Source organism: Colias eurytheme, chromosome 11 (genome assembly GCF_061535395.1).
Source record: "Colias eurytheme isolate Ceu_HAF_F1 chromosome 11, ilColEury1 Martin Lab GWU primary, whole genome shotgun sequence".
NCBI lineage: Eukaryota > Metazoa > Arthropoda > Insecta > Lepidoptera > Pieridae > Colias > Colias eurytheme.
Genome location: NC_142990.1, coordinates 1841667 through 1863028, shown reverse-complemented (window position 1 = coordinate 1863028; position 21362 = coordinate 1841667). Strand labels below are relative to the sequence as shown.

General features: G+C 33.1%; 2 protein-coding genes across 2 annotated transcripts; both read left to right on the top strand.

Moving 5' to 3' along the window:
- The first annotated feature begins 100 nt into the window (after positions 1-100).
- On the top strand, positions 101-5421 carry LOC149904358 (uncharacterized). The gene is made up of 7 exons (XM_090107036.1): positions 101-137; positions 185-212; positions 656-781; positions 1016-1104; positions 1817-1987; positions 2817-2903; positions 3238-5421. The coding sequence occupies exons 1-7, from the start codon at positions 101-103 to the stop codon at positions 3396-3398; spliced, it is 699 nt and encodes a 232-aa protein (XP_089963162.1). The 3' UTR covers positions 3399-5421.
- Positions 5422-8904: 3483 nt separating this feature from the next.
- GC (gamma-glutamyl carboxylase) lies at positions 8905-13373 on the top strand. The gene is made up of 7 exons (XM_090107035.1): positions 8905-9060; positions 9699-9864; positions 10054-10239; positions 10361-10524; positions 10588-11030; positions 11495-11984; positions 13009-13373. The coding sequence occupies exons 1-7, from the start codon at positions 8913-8915 to the stop codon at positions 13371-13373; spliced, it is 1962 nt and encodes a 653-aa protein (XP_089963161.1). The 5' UTR covers positions 8905-8912.
- The last annotated feature ends 7989 nt before the right edge of the window (positions 13374-21362 follow it).

Below are 21362 nucleotides of genomic sequence, written 5' to 3'. Positions count from 1 at the left end.
GATGGAACATGTATAGCATTATCCACTAAACCATACACAAACATAAAAAACACGCACAAACAAAACAACAAAAAAGGCATTCATCGGCATACATTTTGCCATGGAGTTCCTCCAGGGCTGGCAGAAGAAGCAAGCGGGCCCTGCGGGGGGTCACGCTAAGGTCGCTCCACACATATCCGCTAAGGACTCGTCATTGGGGGTGGGGATACTGGGTAAGGATGGAACATCTATAGCATTATCTACAATAAACACTTACACAAACATAGAAAAAAAACACACAAACAAAAACAACAAAAACGGCATTCATACATTTAGCTTGCATTCTAAGTTATTTGTTTTGCGTGTACGTGTACGCATGCGTACGCATACATCGTATTATCCATCGCGCGGCGCGCCCTTATCTATTTACATTCGTGAAGTTATTTACGCATAAACACGCCCTTACATTTTGTCAGTTTTCACTGCTGTTAATTCTCCATTTTTCTATATTGCACTTTTTGATTTAAGTGTAGTTTCAAAATAAGTATTACTTCTAGTCTACCAGAACTATGATTACCTACAATATACAGTACACTATTTATAATAGTAGTCACATATAACGATTCCGTCGTTACACAATTTAAAGTTATGTTCTAATCATAGAAAATGATTGCAGATGTGACTGTATAGCAACTTCGCTGCGTCAAGGTGCCAAATCGATCACAACGTTTGAAATCCTCCCCGAACCAAAACCCACTAGAGGACAGGATAACCCGTGGCCGCAGTGGCCTAGAGTTTTCAGGTAATAAATTATTAAATCAGGTAATATTTATATAATTATTGTATTGTGTAATCAGTTTTTTAGTTGGCCTAGATTTCAGTATACACATACACTATATGTATACTATAGTAGTATAGTAACATAGTAATTAATTCTAATGAAATTTATAGATATATTGTTTAAAAAAATCTAAATCAGAATTACCGCTAGAAAATAAAAAGAAGTACGATAAATCAATTGTTATTTTTCTGCCAGGGTTGACTATGGACACGAAGAAGTGAAACTGAAGTTTGGCAACGATCCAAGGAAATTCTCTACGCTCACCAAAGAATTCATTGATGATGGTAAGTATTCTTCAGTATTTAAAACATTTAAGTAATACAATGTTTTAAAAATTACTTTTTTATATTTTTTTAAAAACAAAAGGAAATTGATAAGTTTATAGCTTTTTTGCCAACTATCATGCAAATAAAAATGTTTGGCTTATTTAATTTTTTCCACATATGAGCACCTAGGAACACAAAACTTCGACAGTCATTCGTTTGTGTGGCCAATATGCCGATGCACGTATACTACAGTGCATCGCGGCGACTCGTTGTCACACCCACATGACTATAGAGATAGTTAAGCTTGCATTCAGCGCGTTCCAATTGACGTCCGCGTCTTTCGTTTTATGTGAAGTGGTAGTTATGTGTGGTCATATTATATAACTAAAGAGATAGCTACTCTCGTGTCTGCGGCGTACTCCTGTCATTTGTTTTATACCAGGTGAAAGGTAAGACGTTAGACGAATTTAGACAGGATTTTCTACTCATGAAACTGAACATTTTTTGTTCTACAACTTTGCTGAATTCGTAGAAAAAAAAAATTGGACTTTGTATGGAAATCGGTCAGCTGATTAGCGAAGTTTCCTTACAAAGTCCAAATTTTTTTCTACGAATTCAGCAAAGTTGTAGAACAAAAGTTGTTCAGTTTCATGAGAAGAAGCTCCTGTCAAAATGCGTCTGACGTTTTACCAGTCACCCTGTATAGTGTTTATAATATTATGTTTTGCAGGTAACGGCAACGTGTGCGGCGTGTCGGCAGTGGAAGTGGAGTGGGAGCGCGGCGCGGGCGGGCGCTGGGAGATGCGCGAGCGGGCCGGCTCCGCGCGCCGCTACCGGGCCGACCTCGTGCTGCTCGCGCTCGGCTTCCTCGGGCCCGAGCGGCACGTCGCCACGCAGCTGGGTGAGTGCACGTGTGTATACACGCACACACGTAGCGGGGCACGCAGCTGTAGATACAGACACGCGTACTGGACACACGCACATGTAGCGAGACACTCAGCTCGCAAATATACACGCACACATGTGGCCTATAACCCGACACGCAGCTCAGTGTGCGGACACAGACACGCGCAGTGGACACGCACACATATGTAGCGTAACATGCAGCTGCGGATACAACACGCGTAGTGGACACATACACGCGTAGAAAAGTAAACCGAGAATAGAAATAGAATAGAATAGAATGAATAAAAAATAGAAAAGTATGGATACGCACACACGTATAGTGTGGCACGCAGCTCGGTAAACGGACACAGACAAAGGTTATGGATACGTGTATGCACGCACACATATGTAAACGGACCGCACGCATTGATATACAGCTCGGACAGGCCTCGAAGTCACATACCACATAACTGGATCGACATGCACCGTGTAAGCACGTTTATACATACACACATATACTCTAGCCGCCATGCGGCTCGCTCTACACACACAGACACGCCCCCTAGACGCGTATATACACGCAAGCGTGTTCACATGCAACTCGGTGAGTGCATACAGTCATACAACATGTACACACGTATATCGTCTATTGACGTGTGTACATGTTGCATATAAATCGTGGGTGTGTTAGTGAGAGGTAAAAAGAAATGCATAAACTTTGTCTATATTGATAGATTCTAAAAAGTCTAAAGTATTCTGAGTACTACGGATAAGTTGCATTATCGAACTTCAATAAAAACATCTTTCAAATACATATTACTAACAATAATGTTTTAATACGACAGAATTGCCACTGGACGCACGCAGCAACATCGAAACAGCAAAGGACAATATTTACAAGACGCCCTTTAAAAACGTCTTTGCAGCTGGTGGTATGTTTACTTTTATATATTTTATTTTTATTATTATTATATGGCTTTTAAAATAAATATCTTTTACTTTAACGAATACAATTTAAACATCTTTCCATATTGAATAAATGATATTATTTGATTCTGCAAACGCTATTCTGCCAGTATTCTTGTCAGGAAAGGGTAAGATTCTGGGGGATCTTAAGATCACGAAATATTTAATTAAGAACCAGAAAACTGTATGAAATTTTGTCTTTCAATTCATCTGAACAACCTGTTAGTTTAGATTTTCCTACCCAGATATAAACAGATTATTCTCAAATTATACAATATTAATAATAAAAATGTTTTCCAGATTGCCGCCGAGGCCAATCTCTGGTAGTATGGGCGATATCCGAAGGCCGACAAGCCGCTAGAGCAGTTGACGTTTATCTCAGCGGACATTCTTATTTACCCGGCCCTGGGGGTGTGGTCCATGATCATGAACGTGAAGCTATATACATTAAAAAGGATTAAAAATGTTAAAATATCTCGTTTTGTTATTGTGACGAGAGGTAAATAAAAAATGCTGTAGTCAGGCAATTTGAAACTACAAACTCCACACAACATACAACGCTATGTCGTAGTTTGAATTTTGATGTTTTAAATTATTATAAAATCATCATGAAATTACAATCAACAAAGTTTAATATTGTTTGATAGGTTTGACTTGCTTTGGAAGTTAGTTTGAGGTGAGATCGGTTGAAGGAAGGCCATTAAACTCTAATTTTATGGCTTTGTATGGAAAGAGAGACAATAATAGGCTAGATCTGTAATTGAAGTTAAATTTGATATTTTCTTAATAATTCCTAAAATGCCCTGACTACGGCGATGTTTAAACTATGTGCAGTTCAAAATGTTAACAAGAAATTAGAAAAAATATCATCGTTTATTGTAGCTTAAAAACAACTATTTCATTCGACAAAAAATATTAAATTTATTGTATCTATTATTATATTAATAATTTTAACTAGTCAACGCAGACAAAGTTAAAATATAACTACATTCTTTTTTATTTTAAATTAAACAAATAATAATGAAACATAATTTTCGTTATTATATTTCTATTACTTTTAGATTTGTAAAAATATTATATTTTGAATAGTGCCACATTTATAGAAAATACTATAAACATGTTTCCATAAAATACAGTACTATATAATCTAGGTCTGTTGAATTATGAATATTATTTATTACTGTTCTACATTATTTTAAAACTATTATATGAAAACAGTTTAACTTATAATGTTTGTATTAGCAAATGGTATTTTGTATGAAAGATTAACAAAATTCTGTTACGAGGCCATCCAATAAAAATAGTACTTCAAAATAGATGACTTTATTGTTACCAAAGGGTTTCAATAATATTAATACAATATAATTGAATGAATTGTTAATTATATAGATCCTGCTTTGTTAGATAGCCGTTTTGTCCTTTTCACTTACCCAAAAAAGGTATTATAATTTATAAGACATTTTATTTATTGCGCTTTAGTATCGCAATTTGTATGACTGACATCGTTTGTCGTTAGCTCACAAGATTTCGTGGTACAGGCCTTGCTATTGTTGCCAGTTGATTGAGATATATTTTTTTTATCAATTTTTTCCTCTAAAACGATAACAAAATTATTTGGAAATATTTTTTACAAATTGTTAAATTAATTCTAATATTTTTTTTCTTTTGCTGGGTAAGTGAAAGTCGGATTTCAAATGAAGTATATTATTAACATTCCGCTTGTAGGTGATTCGCAATTGAAATTTAAAAACACGATCTCTCCTGTGTCATAGATATTTGATTTCTAATAAATTAATAATATTGTCATTTGATAAAAATATTCCCATTTCGAATGCAGTATTTATTATCTACATAATATACGCTCACTAACATTTGTAAATTTTTGCCGTTTTTAAAATTTACCACATTCACTTAGTATTGCCATTTTCAATATATACTTGGTATTTCAAAGGTATTTTCATAAAAATCAGGATAAAAACTTTTTGAATAATAAAAACTAAAATTAAAGGTCTATTTACAAAAAATGATATTTCCTACGTAAGAATGTACAAAGAGATCATTTTAAACTGTGATTTAATTTGTGTTTCAGTAATGAGATTAATTTTTATTGAACATAGAGTATTATGTTTGTGTGATAGTTCCTACAAGCTGTGTCTTTTTAGGTGTGATTAATAAATAATGAAGGATATAAAATTATCCATTTGTTTATTAATCACATTCTAAAAAACTGTATCCTATTATCGCGTAAATGTTTAATTTTAGATTTAAGTTTAATAAATGCCTTTAATATGCTTGTTTAAGATCCATACCGCTATTTAATTATCTGTGAAATTTGGTTTTACGTTTTATAGTCTGCAATTGTATTTCGTTCGAAATTATGTTTTTTTGATGTCGTATTGTATACGAATATGAAATTTTGTGAATTATGTACATTTTGTTTATTGTTGCTTTATTTTTATTTAATAAAGGTTTCGTTTTATTATTTTTTTGTTTTTTATTTTAATTGGTTTTCTGTTGCATAATTTTAACCCTTACCCTAACACTTAAAAGTTTACCTACTTTTTATTTAATAATATTTTATGTTATTTACTAAGAAATTTAGTAAATATACCAATAATAATAAAATATTTTCTAAATGTCAAGCAAATATTCAATAGTACAAAGAAACAGCACCTTCGAATATATTTAGACTTATTACAATTAACGTTAATTATTCATTGTCGTCAGTTTTAAATGTTGCAATTAGTATCAATTATTGTATTTTTATTGAGAACCGTTGCATACATTTATTTTTATTACATTTGGGTTGTTTGAATCTGGAATAACACTTCGTAAATATTAATAATTTATAAATTTATAAAATATATATATTTATTCTAGATTAATTTACATTTCAAAATCGTTTTAGATTTTTTTTTTATTATTTCGCACGTTTTTGATGATAAAACGCAATAATTAAAAAAAATTGCTCTTAGCAGTGTCTTTATTTTACATGTTCTCACAATAAAATTATTTACTTATTTAAATTTTAAATTTTAAGAAACTTTAGTACATATTTTTCATCCCACTTAATTTTTCTTATATTAAAGGTACTTTAACACTTAAATTTTATATTTAATATTCATGAATGACATCAATTTTTAATTTTTTAATTACAAATTTTGCTTTACAACTAAATTAAATCATACAAATATATCTATAGTATACGGATGCAACGGTTTTGAATAAAATATTACTGTGTATTTACGCTATTTTGACAATAATGAGTGTCTACGTAGATAATTGTATCAAATGTAGTGTTGAAGAAATAAATTATTTCAGGAAAATTGTTTGTTTTATTTTTTGTACCATTTCTACTAATATTCTACCTAACTTCTAATAATATCAAAATGATAATTCTTGATGGGTTACTAAACTTCTTATGTACCTGGCAGATTCCATATCTGTTTCTCCTATTTCTTGTGAATGACTAATTAAAGAAAATTAAATTCAAGAATGAAAGACATCTATCTATGGTCTATTAATTCAGTGTTTATATATTATATCATATAAAAGTTTAGGCTTTTACAGTACGAAAGCTAATATAAACCTATAGTCTATACAAATAAATAAAAGTAGAGTGTCTTTGTGTAATTTTTTCAATAAGCGCTCTTTAACTAAATGCGTATTGATGTGTAGGTACCGGCCTACTGCCTTTATACTTCATAATAATTATTATTAGATATATAAAAGATATTTCTTATACTTACAATTTTTATCCGTCTGTCGTTTTGTATCGTTCCTTTTCTTCAAGAACTACATCGATTTTGACGGAATTTTCACTGGCAGATCCTATATTTTTTCTGCACATCATTGCAACTTATAATAAGTGTATATTTTGGAAAAAAAATACAAGGAAAATGAAAATGTAAGTACTTAATGTGTGAACGTAAGTATGCTTACAAATAATTAATTGAAAAAAATGAAATATGTAATTGTATTGTCAAAGTGTACCTACAAAGTATGAATTAAATCTATCCGTTTAAAGCTTAGTTTAAAGTTGATAAAAATCAAGTCTAAAGGAGTGGGTTACTTAAAACATACAGATGAAGCTAATAAAAGTGTGTTAAAGAGACAGATATTCAAATGCATGGGTAGTAGGTTAGGTAGGCTATTCAATAAAAATGAATTTCATAATTTTATATTTAGTTTGATTGCATTCATAAACTCTTTATAATGAGAATGGGGTGTCCTTTAGACAAATTAAACCGAAATCTATGCTAATACATATTATAAAGCTGAAGAGTTTGTTTGTTTATTTGAACGCGCGAATCTCAGGAACTACCATTTTAAGCGTAGTCTAGTATGTAGGTAGAATAAATTCCATTGCTCTGACGGGTTCACGTGTGGTCAAGAGATTTTTTTTCTATTCTTTAAAAAATTATAGGTAGGTATGTAATATGTTCAATACGTCAGAACAATATTGAAAACTCAGGTACAGTGACTTGCTAACCCTCTCCACATTTCCACATGGATGGATCATATATTATTCAGCCACAAATTTAGTTTGGCGTTTCAGCGTAATTATTCAGAGCTTAGGATTCCATTAACCGATACCTGTATGCATAATTTCACTGACATGTTCATTCCATAATGTCTACATGATTAAATGTACAATAGATGAACAAAGGTTATTTTATTTCAACGTAATAAATTTTGTATCAGTCTTGGGGTTGTCTTCAGCAGAGGCAGGAGAAAATGAAAAGATTAAAAGCTCTGTGTAAGTAAATCTATACTATCTATAATTCTATACCTCTATACTTACTTAAAACACAAAGCTGAAGAGTTTGCACGTTTGTTTGTTTAAACGCGCTAATCTCAGTAACTACTGGGCCGATCAAAAATTTTCACCGTTCGCGTTGGATCAACAATAAGGGGCGAAGCCAGAGCGGACAACTAGTTTGTTAATAATATTGCTGTAGAATGTAGATAATCGCAAACATTATTATTATTTGATTAAGTAAGTATATTAAGTGTAGAATTATTAACTATCACGAAACGCAAGGTAAAATTTAGTAGGTAACTAAGTATTAAGATATGATATTGAACAGTAATTGGGAATTCCGTAGTTATATCATAATTCGGAATCAATATGAAATTTTCTATTAAAAATATTTATCATGCCCTTTCAGATTTATGCGCTAAAAACAGCGCTATAAAGATTTATGTATGTCTAAATGAAAAGTTTTTGGAGCAATTCGGATTTCCCATACAAGATGTGACTTGCGGGAAAATTATTAATTATTTATACACCCCAAAGGATTCCTCGAGTCTGGCTATAACTAGAATATTATTTGGTAAGAAATTCGTACTCTTTTCAACTTAGAACATTATTTTACTTTTATACCTACTAGATTTCCGCCCGCGGCTTCGCCCGCGTTTTCAAAGGAAAACCCGCATAGTTCCCGTTCCCGTGGGATTTCCGGGATATAACTCTATCTTATGTGTTAATCCAAGTTACCCTCTATATGTGTGCTAAAATTTCATTGTAATCGGTTCAGTAGTTTTTACGTGAAAGAGTAACAAACATCCATACATCCATACTTACAAACTTTCGCCTTTATAGATGTCATCGTTTCGCAACTTTCGAAACTTTTTATGTTATAAATAACAATAATTAAGTATATTATGTTAATCTAAGTACATATATGATTTAATGATACATAGGTAAATAATAAAATTAACTAAAACATAATATTATTTAGGTATTTAAGACAATTGAATAGTTAGCTAGATGTTGTTTCATTTGAGATGTAAATATGCAATTTATAGAATCGTCTCTATGTACACGTACATAAAGAAGAATAAAATGCTTTACGATAGGTATTACGAGCTATAGTTTGCGTAGGTACCAAAATTCTAAGTATTGCGTTTCCAAGTCCTGACATATAAACTGCATATAGGTACAATACTATAAGTTGTAAATAGGTATTTGCATGCTCTTGGACATCCCCGATGAGAGAGGAGGAGCGGTGATGCCGACGCGCTGGGGCGACCCCAACACCTGCCACTTTCCTCTGCTGCCGTTTGTGACTGCTGTCTCCTTGCCGTACATGGCCCTGGTATATCTGATATTGTGGCTTGGTAAGTTATTGTGCTTTTTAACAAGGTTTGTATTTTATATGAAGGCTTATAGGTACTATAGCTTCAAACTTAGGAGCGGTAAGTTTGCTAAGAGAGTGGGTAATAAACTAATTTATGGCATTTTAAATAAAAATCACTACACACTACACTTTTAAATAAATCTACTCAAATGCGAATATCCCTATCTGCGCAGAAAAGGTTAATTTATGACCATTAATGGTTTAAGTGATTAATTTTATTTGAAAAAAAAAAAATTATTTAGGATAAGTAATTCAGCTTTACGTCAACGAATTATTCATATTTTAATTATTTGTGATTTTTCATTTCATTAATTCATTGAATTTGTTCACGTGTAATTGTTTTTCTAAAATTATTTTTTAACTAATGCGATTTGGAAAATCAGGTTTTTAGTTACCATTCTTTGAATCTAAATTATTTAAAAGCAAAGGCAAAATTCTTATGAGCTCATAGCATGGATTCCTACACACATTATGATCTCTACTCATCAGGCGAAATAATTTCTTAGTAATGTGCAATTTTTTAATATTTATGATTATAATAAGAATATCAACGTTCCTAGAACTTGTAGCGTATGAAAAATATTAAAAAAGGAGAAGATTTTTAACACTTTCTTTCAGGTGCACTTGGTATAACCCTCGGATACCGATTTCGCTTGAGTTCCTGGGCATTCACGATATGCTACTGGTATCTATTCCTCATAGAGAAGAGTTTTTGGAATAACCATAGCTATTTGTTCGGCCTGGTTTCGCTTCTCCTGTCGTGCACGGAGGCTGGATACTATTGGTGAGAAATTTCAATTAAAAATTACTATTATAAATGCTCAGTCTATTTTACGTAGGAAAAGATAAAGCCTTCAACAGGCAAAACCACTTACAATATTCTTACTTCATTAGATGGCCACGAATTCATAGCTATAGTTACGTGTTTAATTAGTTTCCTTTAAAACTAATTAATGCATTTTCAATGGTGCAGGTCAATAGACGTGTTTTTGAATCCATCACTGAAAAGAACAACCGTGCCATACTGGAATTATTTCATACTGAAATATCAGTTCTTCATCTTGTACTTCGTAGCAGGATTGAAGAAGGGGACAGCGGAATGGCTGACAGGTTATTCTGTACCTAACTTGAGTGAACACTGGGTATTCAGCCCGTTTAAGTAAGTTAATTTACCTACCCAGTATAAAAATAAATAATTGCCTTAGGTACTTACATTAATAAACCTTTACTGTATCATTACAAAATAACACACACATAGGTACATAATTTATATTTTCCAGATTATTCTTAACGGGCCCTCAAATAAATTACTTGATAGTGCACTGGTTTATATTTGTCTTTGACCTGACCATCGCTTTTTGGATGATGTGGTCTAAAACAAGGCACATTGCTATGATTTTCTGTGCACTGTTCCATCTTATGAATACTCGATTGTTTGCGATTGGTAAGTTTTTGAAATATCTTAAGGCAATTAAATGTATAATATTACGTTTGCTTTTATTTTTAGGTATGTTTCCTTGGGTCTGCTTAGCAACAATGCCTTTATATTATCCATTCGATTGGCCTAAAATATTATTTCGACGTGCCATTCCTTCGACTGTAGTTTTTTTTCATAGACGTATTCAGTCATTGAGAGAGATATTGGCTAAACTGTATGATAAATTTAAAACTAACAAAGAACACATTCAAGATAAAAATGAATCAAAATTATCTAAAGATTCTGATGTGGATAATATGATTGAGGATAAAAATAATGAGACAAATGAGAAAGTATGTGACGGTAATGAAAAGGAGACATCAGATAAAAAGCTTGAAAAAAGTGATGATCTAACAAAAAACTCAGAAGAATGTAAAGATAAATACGATAAAAGAAAAATGAGAACTTTTTTATTGATTCTATTACACGTCATGACTCAAGCGTTTTTGCCATATTCTCATTTTATTACAAAGGTATGTAGGGTACTCTAATAAATATTCTTCAGTATCAAGTGACTTTAATTATTTCGACCTTTAATGTAGTTAATATGAATTAAATGAATGCTAGCATTAATTTAATTTTGGTATTAATGTACTCATACTTGTTTAATGAAATATGAACACGAATTATTTTTTGGATAAAGTAAGTTCCTTAGTAATTCATCGGTATTTTATGGAAATTTTTAATAAATAAAACAAGTGCACTGACCAAAACAAAATATAAATAGAGCATGGAATCGGGCTCGGGACAAATGAAATTCATCCACTAATAAAAATAGTTAGTTATACTAATAATTGATTTCATCACTCATAATAATTATCGCATCCCAATTTTAAAAAGACATTTGCGAGACCGAGTGATAGAGCAATACAATATGCTGAAGCTCGCCTGACTTTACATTGTAGCATATTTAAATTTTAACAATGTTTGATTGAAGGGTTACAACAACTGGACAAACGGTCTATACGGATATTCCTGGGACATGATGGTTCACACGTGGGACGTTTACTCCGTCGTCGTGAAAGTAGTGAATAACGAAAACAAAGCAGAATATTTCGTAGACCCTTACATTTATTCGCCTAACGATCGATGGACACGGCATGGCGACATGGTTTACCAATATGCTCATTGTTTGAAAGACAGACTCCTTAAAACACACACAGGAAGGCAAAATTCAGCGAATTCACTTTCAGAAAACATTTCTATTTATGTTGACGTGTGGTGTTCCATGAACGGCCGTTTTATCCAGCGAATGTTTTCAAAAGCAGATATGTTAACTGTATCCTGGTCGCCGTTTAAGCAATTGTCGTACATCATGCCATTGTTGGATGAGGGGCTCAATTGGAGGAGTTATTTGCAGAATATAAAAGATGATGTTCATTCGTGGAATAATTATAGCGACGTCGTTTTTATTGCGGATTTCCCAGGTCTGTTACTATCTGCTTAACACGTTCACTGCGGCACCTAAAATGCCAAACTTACCGTTATTGCGGCATGTCTTCCATACTTCACATCGGCAAGTTCACCACTGTGCGTCATGAGCCATTTTTATCACATCGCACCTTCTGACTTTGAAGGTTAATAATTTCATGAAATTTCAAGATATTTCAAAAAAATTTTTTTTTTCAGATAATAGTATATATAGTCTAGTATATACCGCATGAATAGCTTTTAATTTGACCGAATAGTTTAAAAGATATGAGGGAAAATGTAAACCCCTGATTTTGTGAAAAATTATTTGCCATCCCGCACTGCGTTGATACGGCATGTTTACAGTAATAGCGATGGGAAACACTGTAAAATAAAACATCAATATCGATATAAATCAATTTTGTTTGTTAACAGATAACGAGATCGTCGATACAAAAAAAAACACATATAAAACAAGGTACTTGATAGAGTACTATCAGGAAATTGTTCAGTAACTTTTGTTTTAATGTTTTATATTATTTTCACAACTGTCATCACATTTTTGCATTTATGCTACGAAATAAAAGAAAGTAAAAAAACTAAAGCCTTTAAGGTATCATTGTCATTTAAAAAAACTCAAAAGAAAAGTGCTTCGGTCCTGGTGCATCACTATGCGAGACTGACACGCGGCGCGCTCGCAGTACAGTGCGGCATGAGGTGCTTGTCCATGGCAAAATATTTGACATGCCGCACACAAAAGAAACGGTTTCTTTTCTATGCGTTGGTCCAATATTTTGCCATACGATTTTTAAACGAAATTGAGTCCTACTTCAAACTGTGATCACAAAAATATATTTGTCTCTTTTCTAGTCATTGATTAACATATAAAAAACCTCGCCGCACCACGGTGAAAACTGCGATTTTGGGCGCCGCACTGTGGTGTAGTCGCTGATGGCCCGATACTGGACATGCCGCAGTGAACGTGTTAATTTAGTCCGAAAATTTTGCTCAAATTATTTTTCAAATTTGTTAATTTTTTAGGCTACGAACAAGACAAATTTATCCCACAAGAATTGGTGAACGTTTCTCTGAGAGTTCTAAAAGGAACGGTGATGTATGAACCAGAACTAACAGCTGATTTAAAGGGTCAATCACACCGACTAAATGCGGGACATCAAGTTAAACTGGACTCTGAAAAATTCCATAGGGTCATAAATATTGGTTCAATTCCAGCATTTTATATGTATACCTTTGCAAATCTTACGGAAGCAAATAATGTGGAACAATCAAAACCGCTTTTACCGATTAATAAAGAACTATTCAGACGGTATAAAAATATGTTTACGTTCGCGAACAATATTTTTTCGAATATATTTAGAATTTCACAGTGTAATCCGATTTTATAATCCCTAGGCTATTAAAAAAAATTGTTAAAAATATACCTAGTTACTAAGTTATTTTTCCGCAACGCAAACTTATTTACGAGGACAAAGTTGCGAGTTTCGTCTTATTCAATACAATTTACCTAGATAATATTTAAATATTAGAAATAAAGAAAAATATCTAAATGTCTGAATGTAGATGTGAATAGAATGTAATAAAATAAAGATACCTACTTACCTACTAAAATTATTCAGTTGTTTTATTCTTCTTCTATTATTAGAACTTAGTATCTACGTAGGTATATCCTAATCTTAAAAACCTGGAACACAGTCAGAGACAATGTCTACAAGACCTCTACTTTAAAAATAGAAAACTACCCCCTCATCAGTGGAGGAACCACACAGTGGCAGGTGTAAACTTTTGCGGATATGTGTGGGGGCCACAGTGTGGTTACTTCGTGACCAAATACAAATCGTCTCTAAAATCTTATTAAAAATCATTCTAGTTCCCTCTAACCTACCGTGGTATATACAGAATAGAAAGACCTATAGAATCACATAACTTCCCTATTTGGTCGGTTTACTAACGGTTTTTATGCTGTCAAAAACACGGCACTTCAGTCCACTAACTTTTGAACATGTTTTGTAGAAAAAATATGTACGCATGGTGTATGAGATTTTTAGCTATATTATTAGGAACATATGTAAGGTTTCATAATTAAACTAAATTTCGTTTGAAAAATGTTTCATTTTTATAAAATAATCAAAATTAGTTGACATGACAGTACTACATTTTTGACCATCAATTAAAGCTTATTTTTATAGCTCACTTCATACATGATGAATACTATATAGTCGGAAATTTAATGAGATTTAATTATTTCTTAAGTTTTCTAGTACTTTTCATATAAAAAAATAGGGAAATTGCGATTAAAATGCACTAGTGTGCTTCAAATGGATCTGTCTGTGGATGAACCACAGTGTGGCCCCACAGATGCGCACATTCCACGATGGCCGCGCCCCACAGACGAGGGGCTACCTAAGTACTTGTTATTTATTAAATATATAATATCTATCATAATTATTCATATTGTTTAAAATAATGTTAGTACTTATGACATAACTGAATGGATTTTTTCATAGTTTTTGTTTCATAGAGATTCTATAAAAGTTGAAAATTTTGATCGCTGTTCCATGCACGACGTGTACGGTAGAGCGATCGTTTAGCAGCCTCAGGAGACTAAAAACCTGGCTAAGCACTATGAGTGAAAATCGCCTCAATGGTTTGGCCATGATGAGTGTGCATCGTAAACTTATACATGGAAACTTACAAGATTTTTATAATAAAGTGGTCGAGAATTTACAATGAATCCCCGAAAATTATGTTTTAATTAACCTAATACCTATAAACGACGATTCCTATAATATTAAAATCTGGTAATTTAAAAAAAAATACGCTGTACGCTGTACATTTATTCAAATTAAAACTCCTTTTTATTCTATTTCTCTATAATAAATGTTATTATAACTTATAATTACAAGTTTTTTATTGCATAGTCAAGAGCTCGTGCTCGTGTAGCACAGGATAGAGCAAGTTTTTAAAAACCAAATGGAAAACTTATTTTATGTGATTTTATTTTTTTGCGGGCTCTGGAAATTGTGAACATACTGGGTAATTTTATCATTCTTGGCATTTCATTCTTTTTTTTTTATTCAATTCAAAGATCTAACGATAGTAAATGATACCATACTGAATTGGCCTACAGCTTAGCACACAATAAAAATAACTGCGTTAAGAACAACCGACTTCAAAAACGGAAAAGTAATAAATAAAAAAGATTTGATATTATTAATTACTACATATTATTTAGATGTGATATTTACAAAAAGGAAGTTTTGAAGTCGGTTATTTTTAACGCAGTTATATTTATTTAATACTTTTTAGTGTATTTTTCAACACGAATCAAACGAGCCCAATCTCGATAAAGTTGAGTCAATATATTACTGAGTTCCTATGGCCACCTTCCGATTCCATCATCAAATCAGCTCTATGTCATGATAATGTTTCATCGTTATCCAATTTACATACGTAGGTAGGTATACAAAATTTCAGCTCAATCGGTTACCGGGAAGTGAATCAAACTTACTTGCTACATTTCAATTAAGGCATCGAGTACAGACAAAAATGTTCATAAAATAAAAACTACTGGGCCTATCCGAATAAAATTTTTATGGGACCAATTCGACACCATCCCGCATCGAACAAAAAAAGAATCACGCAAATCGGTAATGAAACCTCGGAGTAATCGGTGTACATACATACAAAAACAAAAACGGGAACTACTTTTCCGATTTGAAAAATTCTTTCGGTGTTAGATTTGCCCATTTATCGAGGAAGGCTATATGCTATAAATATCATCATGCTAAGGCCAACAGGAGCGGAGGATGAGAAGACGCTATTCATTGCTTATTATCGTACGACGCGATCTTTACCGGGCCAAGTAAAAGCCGCAATGTATTCCGAATCATTCCGTATGATTTGGTATCCATGTTTGTCACGATCGTTTTCCACAGATATTCTTTATTTGATTTTAAAATAAATAGTGCATATTCTGATTAGAAAATTACTTACCGGTGGAAGGAAACGTCATCTCGGATAACTCGCCCACTCACAGACTCACGGTTTATTCCTCTGAGCTCACAGCTGTGGAGTTTCTACAGTTTATAACGGCGCAATTCGGCATTTTACTTTATTCAGCTTCACGTCTTTCCTTGGCGAACTGCAAGCGCGGACTGAGTGTAGGCCAGCGTCAAGTAAGTGTCATAAACTTAGTTTGGACACGGAAAGTACAAAGGTACACTCGCGTAGTTTATCTTAATATACCTATGTCTGTGTACTTACCCATATTTTTACACGTCAAAATAAAATATTTAAAATTTAGATTCATTTTAACAATTAAGGGCCGATTTTTCAATCCTTGGTTAAAATAATTTATCCGTCCAATAAAGTATTACACGAACATTTTAAAATGTCACCTGTAAACTGCCAAATACGGACAATAATTATAGTAGGTACATTTTTTAAACATTTTTTTAAATGGTAGTTTAATACGTTATTCGATGAATATTAGTTTATATATAGTAGATTCATTAGTCGCGCGGTCCCCCCGCGCAGTACGGACGTTATAAGTTGGGCTCTTTAATAAATTATCAAAAGTGTTTTAAAAGTTGTGTTTTTTCGCTTCAAAACAAGTAATCATCTTACAATTATTACTCCATTATAAAGTGTGCATAAACAATAACGCATATATCCAGTAATAACGGACTAAAACAAGAAAATAGTTTCAAAAGTTAACGTTCACAGTGATATTGTGTCAGTGATTCTCGAACAGTTGCCCGTGGCCGTGAGTACGACTCATCTACACGCTGCAGTCTATGATTGGTTGTTTCACGCCAGTAGTTCCCATCTTGTGTCGTATAAACCTTAAATTCGCACATCCTTTCAACTGCAAGTTTGGCTCGTTGCGTGAAGGCACGACCGTCGTATTAGCTGTACTCAACGTCCTGGGTTCGAATCCAGCGAGACCTCACAGAATATATATATTTTTTTTTTCTTTTTTTTTATCTTTCTTTTATAATGCCTAAACCACTCATATGGGGTTGCTGTGACCAGGAAGAATACGATAAAGATTATATAAAATGTTCAAATTGCAAAAAAGTTTTTCACATGAAATGTATCTGCCCAAGTGATCCTATTGAAGACTATCGTAACCAAGGATCTTACTGGAAATGCCCCCTATGCAGGCCTAAAAAATCTAAAGATGATAGTACTCCCGTGCGTGACAAAGCAGGGAAAGCACCTAGCATAACAAATATAACTAAACGATGTAATAAGCGTCCAGCACTGTTTTCACCGCCACAGCAATCTATGACTGCGATCTCTCATGACGATCTTCGTGAAGTTGTAAGGGAGGTACTAAAGGCGGAAAACAGTGAAATGCTTCAACAGCTAAAGTCTTCGTTATCCTCTGCCTTTAATGCTGAATTAAAAACACTTAAGGCCGAAGTTCAAGATATAAAAGATTCTATAACTTTCATGAACGCCCAATATGAAGCATTTCAAAAACTAAAGGAAGCAGAAAAAGACTCAGTGTCTAACTTAATTCTTGAAAACTCAAAATTGCAAAAGACTATATTAAATTTAAACGAACGAATTGAACAACTAGAACATCAAACAAGGGCTTGTAATTTGGAATTGCAATGCATTCCAGAGTCACGAAGTGAAAATGTATTTGATATTGTGTCAAGAATTGGTGATGCTATTGGTTGTAAGATACAGGATGAGAAAATATCTCGATGCACCCGAACTGCAAAGCAAGACCGTTCTAGTCCTCGGCCACGATCGATTATAGCCCAGTTTTCAACCGCCAAAGTGCGCGCTAGTTTTTTGGCTGCAGCTATTAATTTCAATAGGAATAAAAATATTGAAGATAAGCTTAATACTAGTCACATTGGTCTTGGTAATGAACGCAAACCCATATACATATCTGAGCACCTATCTCCTCAAACTAAAATCATCCATGCAGCGTCTAGAATAAAGGCCAAAGAAATTGGCTACAAATATGTTTGGGTCAGGAATGGGAAAGTCCTAATGAGAAAAAATGATGGTGCTGATTTAATAATTATTAAGAACTTAGCTTATCTTGATAAATTATCTTAAAATATATATATATCTTAGTGGCATGATAAAATGGCTTTCTCTATCAAAAATGCTAAGTATTTATTACCAAAATACGCGTGGTCTTCGCACAAAAACACACGAAGTATATAGAAATATTTGCATTTACAATTATGATATAATCATTTTCACTGAGACATGGTTGAATGATGCTGTGTTAAGTAGTGAGCTTTTTGGAAGTGATTATAATGTATACCGGAGGGATCGCTTCATATCTGGAGCAACAACAAAGAAAGATGGTGGTGGTGTCCTTGTAGCAGTCCATAAAAATATAATCTCTACTCGCTTGATTGAGTGGGACGGTGATGGGGAAGACCTTTGGGTAGCTATAAACGTAAGCTTCGGAAATACAATCTCTAAACTTGTTTTATGCGCTGTATACCTGCCACCACCTTTAAATAAAAATTGTTTGGCTAAATTTTTAAATAATTGTAACAGAGTCTCAGAACTACACGAGTACCCGACTCTTATCGTTGGAGATTTTAATTTGAGTTCATTTTGGTGTTTTAATTCTAATCAATTTAATGTAACATCTGGATCCATTCTGGATTCCATGTTAAGAGATTTTTGCAATGTTAATAATTTAATACAGCATAATAATATTCCCAATGTGCATAATAGAGTTCTAGATCTTGTTTTAGCTGATTTAAATAGTTGTAATGTTAGTGAATGTTTTAATTGCTTAACTAAAATTGACCCATTACATCCACCACTTTTAATCACTACTAATTTTCGCCGCTCCTCAAATTTGATGCCCAATAAAAACAGGGAAGTTTATAACTATCACAAAGGCAACTATGTTGAATTACGAGGTTATCTAGCAGACATAAACTGGCAAGCAAAATTTGAGGAGTGCGGTGATGTTACTGACATGGTTGATATTTTTAACGACATTCTTAAAAGATCCATCCAACTGTTCATACCACTTTTTAAAAGGAAGTCTAAACAACGACATCCCTGGATAAGCCAGACGTTTCTCAAGAGACTTAAAGAAAAAAATAAAATAAAACAACGCTACAATAAATATAAAAACCCCATAGATAAAATTGAATTGAAATTATTAAACAGTAGGTGTAATCGGCTTGCAAGAACTGACTATATGAATTACGTTGCTGGCGTTGAAAAAAATATCAAAACTAACTGTAAGGCTTTTTGGGGCTATATCAAAAATAAACGTAAAAATTCATTAACATATCCCGATATTATGCACGATGAAACTCAATCAGCTGATAACGGTGCAGATATATGTGACCTATTTGCAAAATATTTTCACTCAGTGTATGACGGAGCGGAGAACTCGGATCCTATTACGCAACAAGTCCCCACTAATGCTTGTGACAGCCTTGGTTCATTGTATATTGAGCGTAAAAGAATTAGGGAAGTTCTTAAATCATTGGACAGGTCAAAAGGTGCTGGGCCTGATGGATTTCCTCCTATATTATTAGTTGAATGTGCCGATTTACTTTCCTTACCTTTGTGGTTAATCTTTAACGAATCGCTTAATTCTGGAATGTTTCCTATGCAATGGAAATCCGCCAAGGTTGTTCCGATCTTTAAAAGTGGGGATAGTGGTTCAGTTCGTAACTATAGACCTATTTCTATTATATCGACATTTTCCAAGGTATTTGAAATTTGCACGTTGCCTTTTATTCAATATCATTTTAAGAAATATTTAACTGAAAGTCAACATGGGTTCACTAGAGGTCGCTCCACACTTACTAACCTAGTCCATTTTTCTCAAAATATAATTTCTGCCATAGACATCAAACAGCAAGTCGACGTCATATTCACTGATTTTAAAAAGGCGTTTGACATGGTTCCTCATAAAATTTTAATTCACAAGCTAGCAGCACTTGGTTTTTCTGGGTCACTTTTGAAATGGTTGGGTAGTTATTTGGACTCACGTTCGTTCTATGTAGTTGTAAATGGGTTCGAATCACCGTATTATAGCATCAAATCTGGCGTACCACAAGGCTCGCACTTGGGCCCTGTGTTGTTTAATATATTTATTAATGACATTGTTAGCTGCTTCCGTAACTCCACGCCATATCTGTTTGCGGACGATCTGAAATTTATGCGTGTAATAACTCACGACGAAGACACTTTTCTCCTTCAACAGGACTTGAATGGCCTTGTATTTTGGTGTGAATCAAATGGCATGAAATTGAATATTGAAAAATGCTGTTATATAACTTTTTCACGAAAACATGTTGGCATTAACTCAAAGTATTACGCCAACAATCAAGAATTAGTCAGAGTTGAAAGTATCAAAGATTTGGGCGTTACTTTTGATCAAAAATTTACTTTCTTAGCCCACATTGAAAATGTTGTAAAAAAGGCCAACCAAATGCTTGGGTTCGTAATCAGAAACGCAAGATTATTCAAATGTCCTAAGACTAAAATTATTCTTTATAATACCTTTGTACGTAATGTCTTAGAATACTGCTCAGTAGTGTGGCGCCCTCACTTTGCTACACATTCACTTAGATTAGAACGGGTTCAAAAAAGGTTTATATGGCACCTTGCCTATAGTCAAAATTTAAGTAAAAGTCTAATTTCGTACTCGAAGCGTCTGGAATATTTTAATTTGGTATCTTTAGAGAGAAGGCGCGATAATTTTGATATTTTATTTTTATACAAATTACTTAGAAATAATATTGACTGCCCTCAACTGCTTTCCTTGATTGGCTTCCGAACGCCTAGTAAATTCCCACGGAAACCAATCCCTCTGTTATCGGTACCCGTCATGAGGACCAAGTTGGGTTCCTTCTCTCCCTTACCGCGGATATGTAGAAATTACAATCGAATAATAATAAATCACACACTGGATATACATTTTGACAAATTTGGGAATTTTAAAAATACCTTACTTACGATCAACCATGTCAGTGTTTAATTAATACTACCGCATAATTTTAATATTATGATATTGTATTTTATCTAAGTTTAAAAAAATAATTTAATTCTGTGTTTTAAATGAATTTACTTGACTGTTTTAGGATGTATTTTAAAGTAACGTTTCGCTTTTTACTTATTTTAAATTATAATTATTATGTAGTTGATTATTATTTTTTACGAATTAAGATTGTGGATAATTTGAATTGAATTAATTTTTAAGTATGTACTTGTTTATAATTTATTAACTGATAATTTTGAAATGTATTGAATGTGTTGTAACGTATTTTTTATAGTGCATGCAGTGCTCATTTTTTATTGGTTGTCCATCATGTTCTATGTTTTTTGTGTATTTTTTATGTAATTTCATCGATGTACAG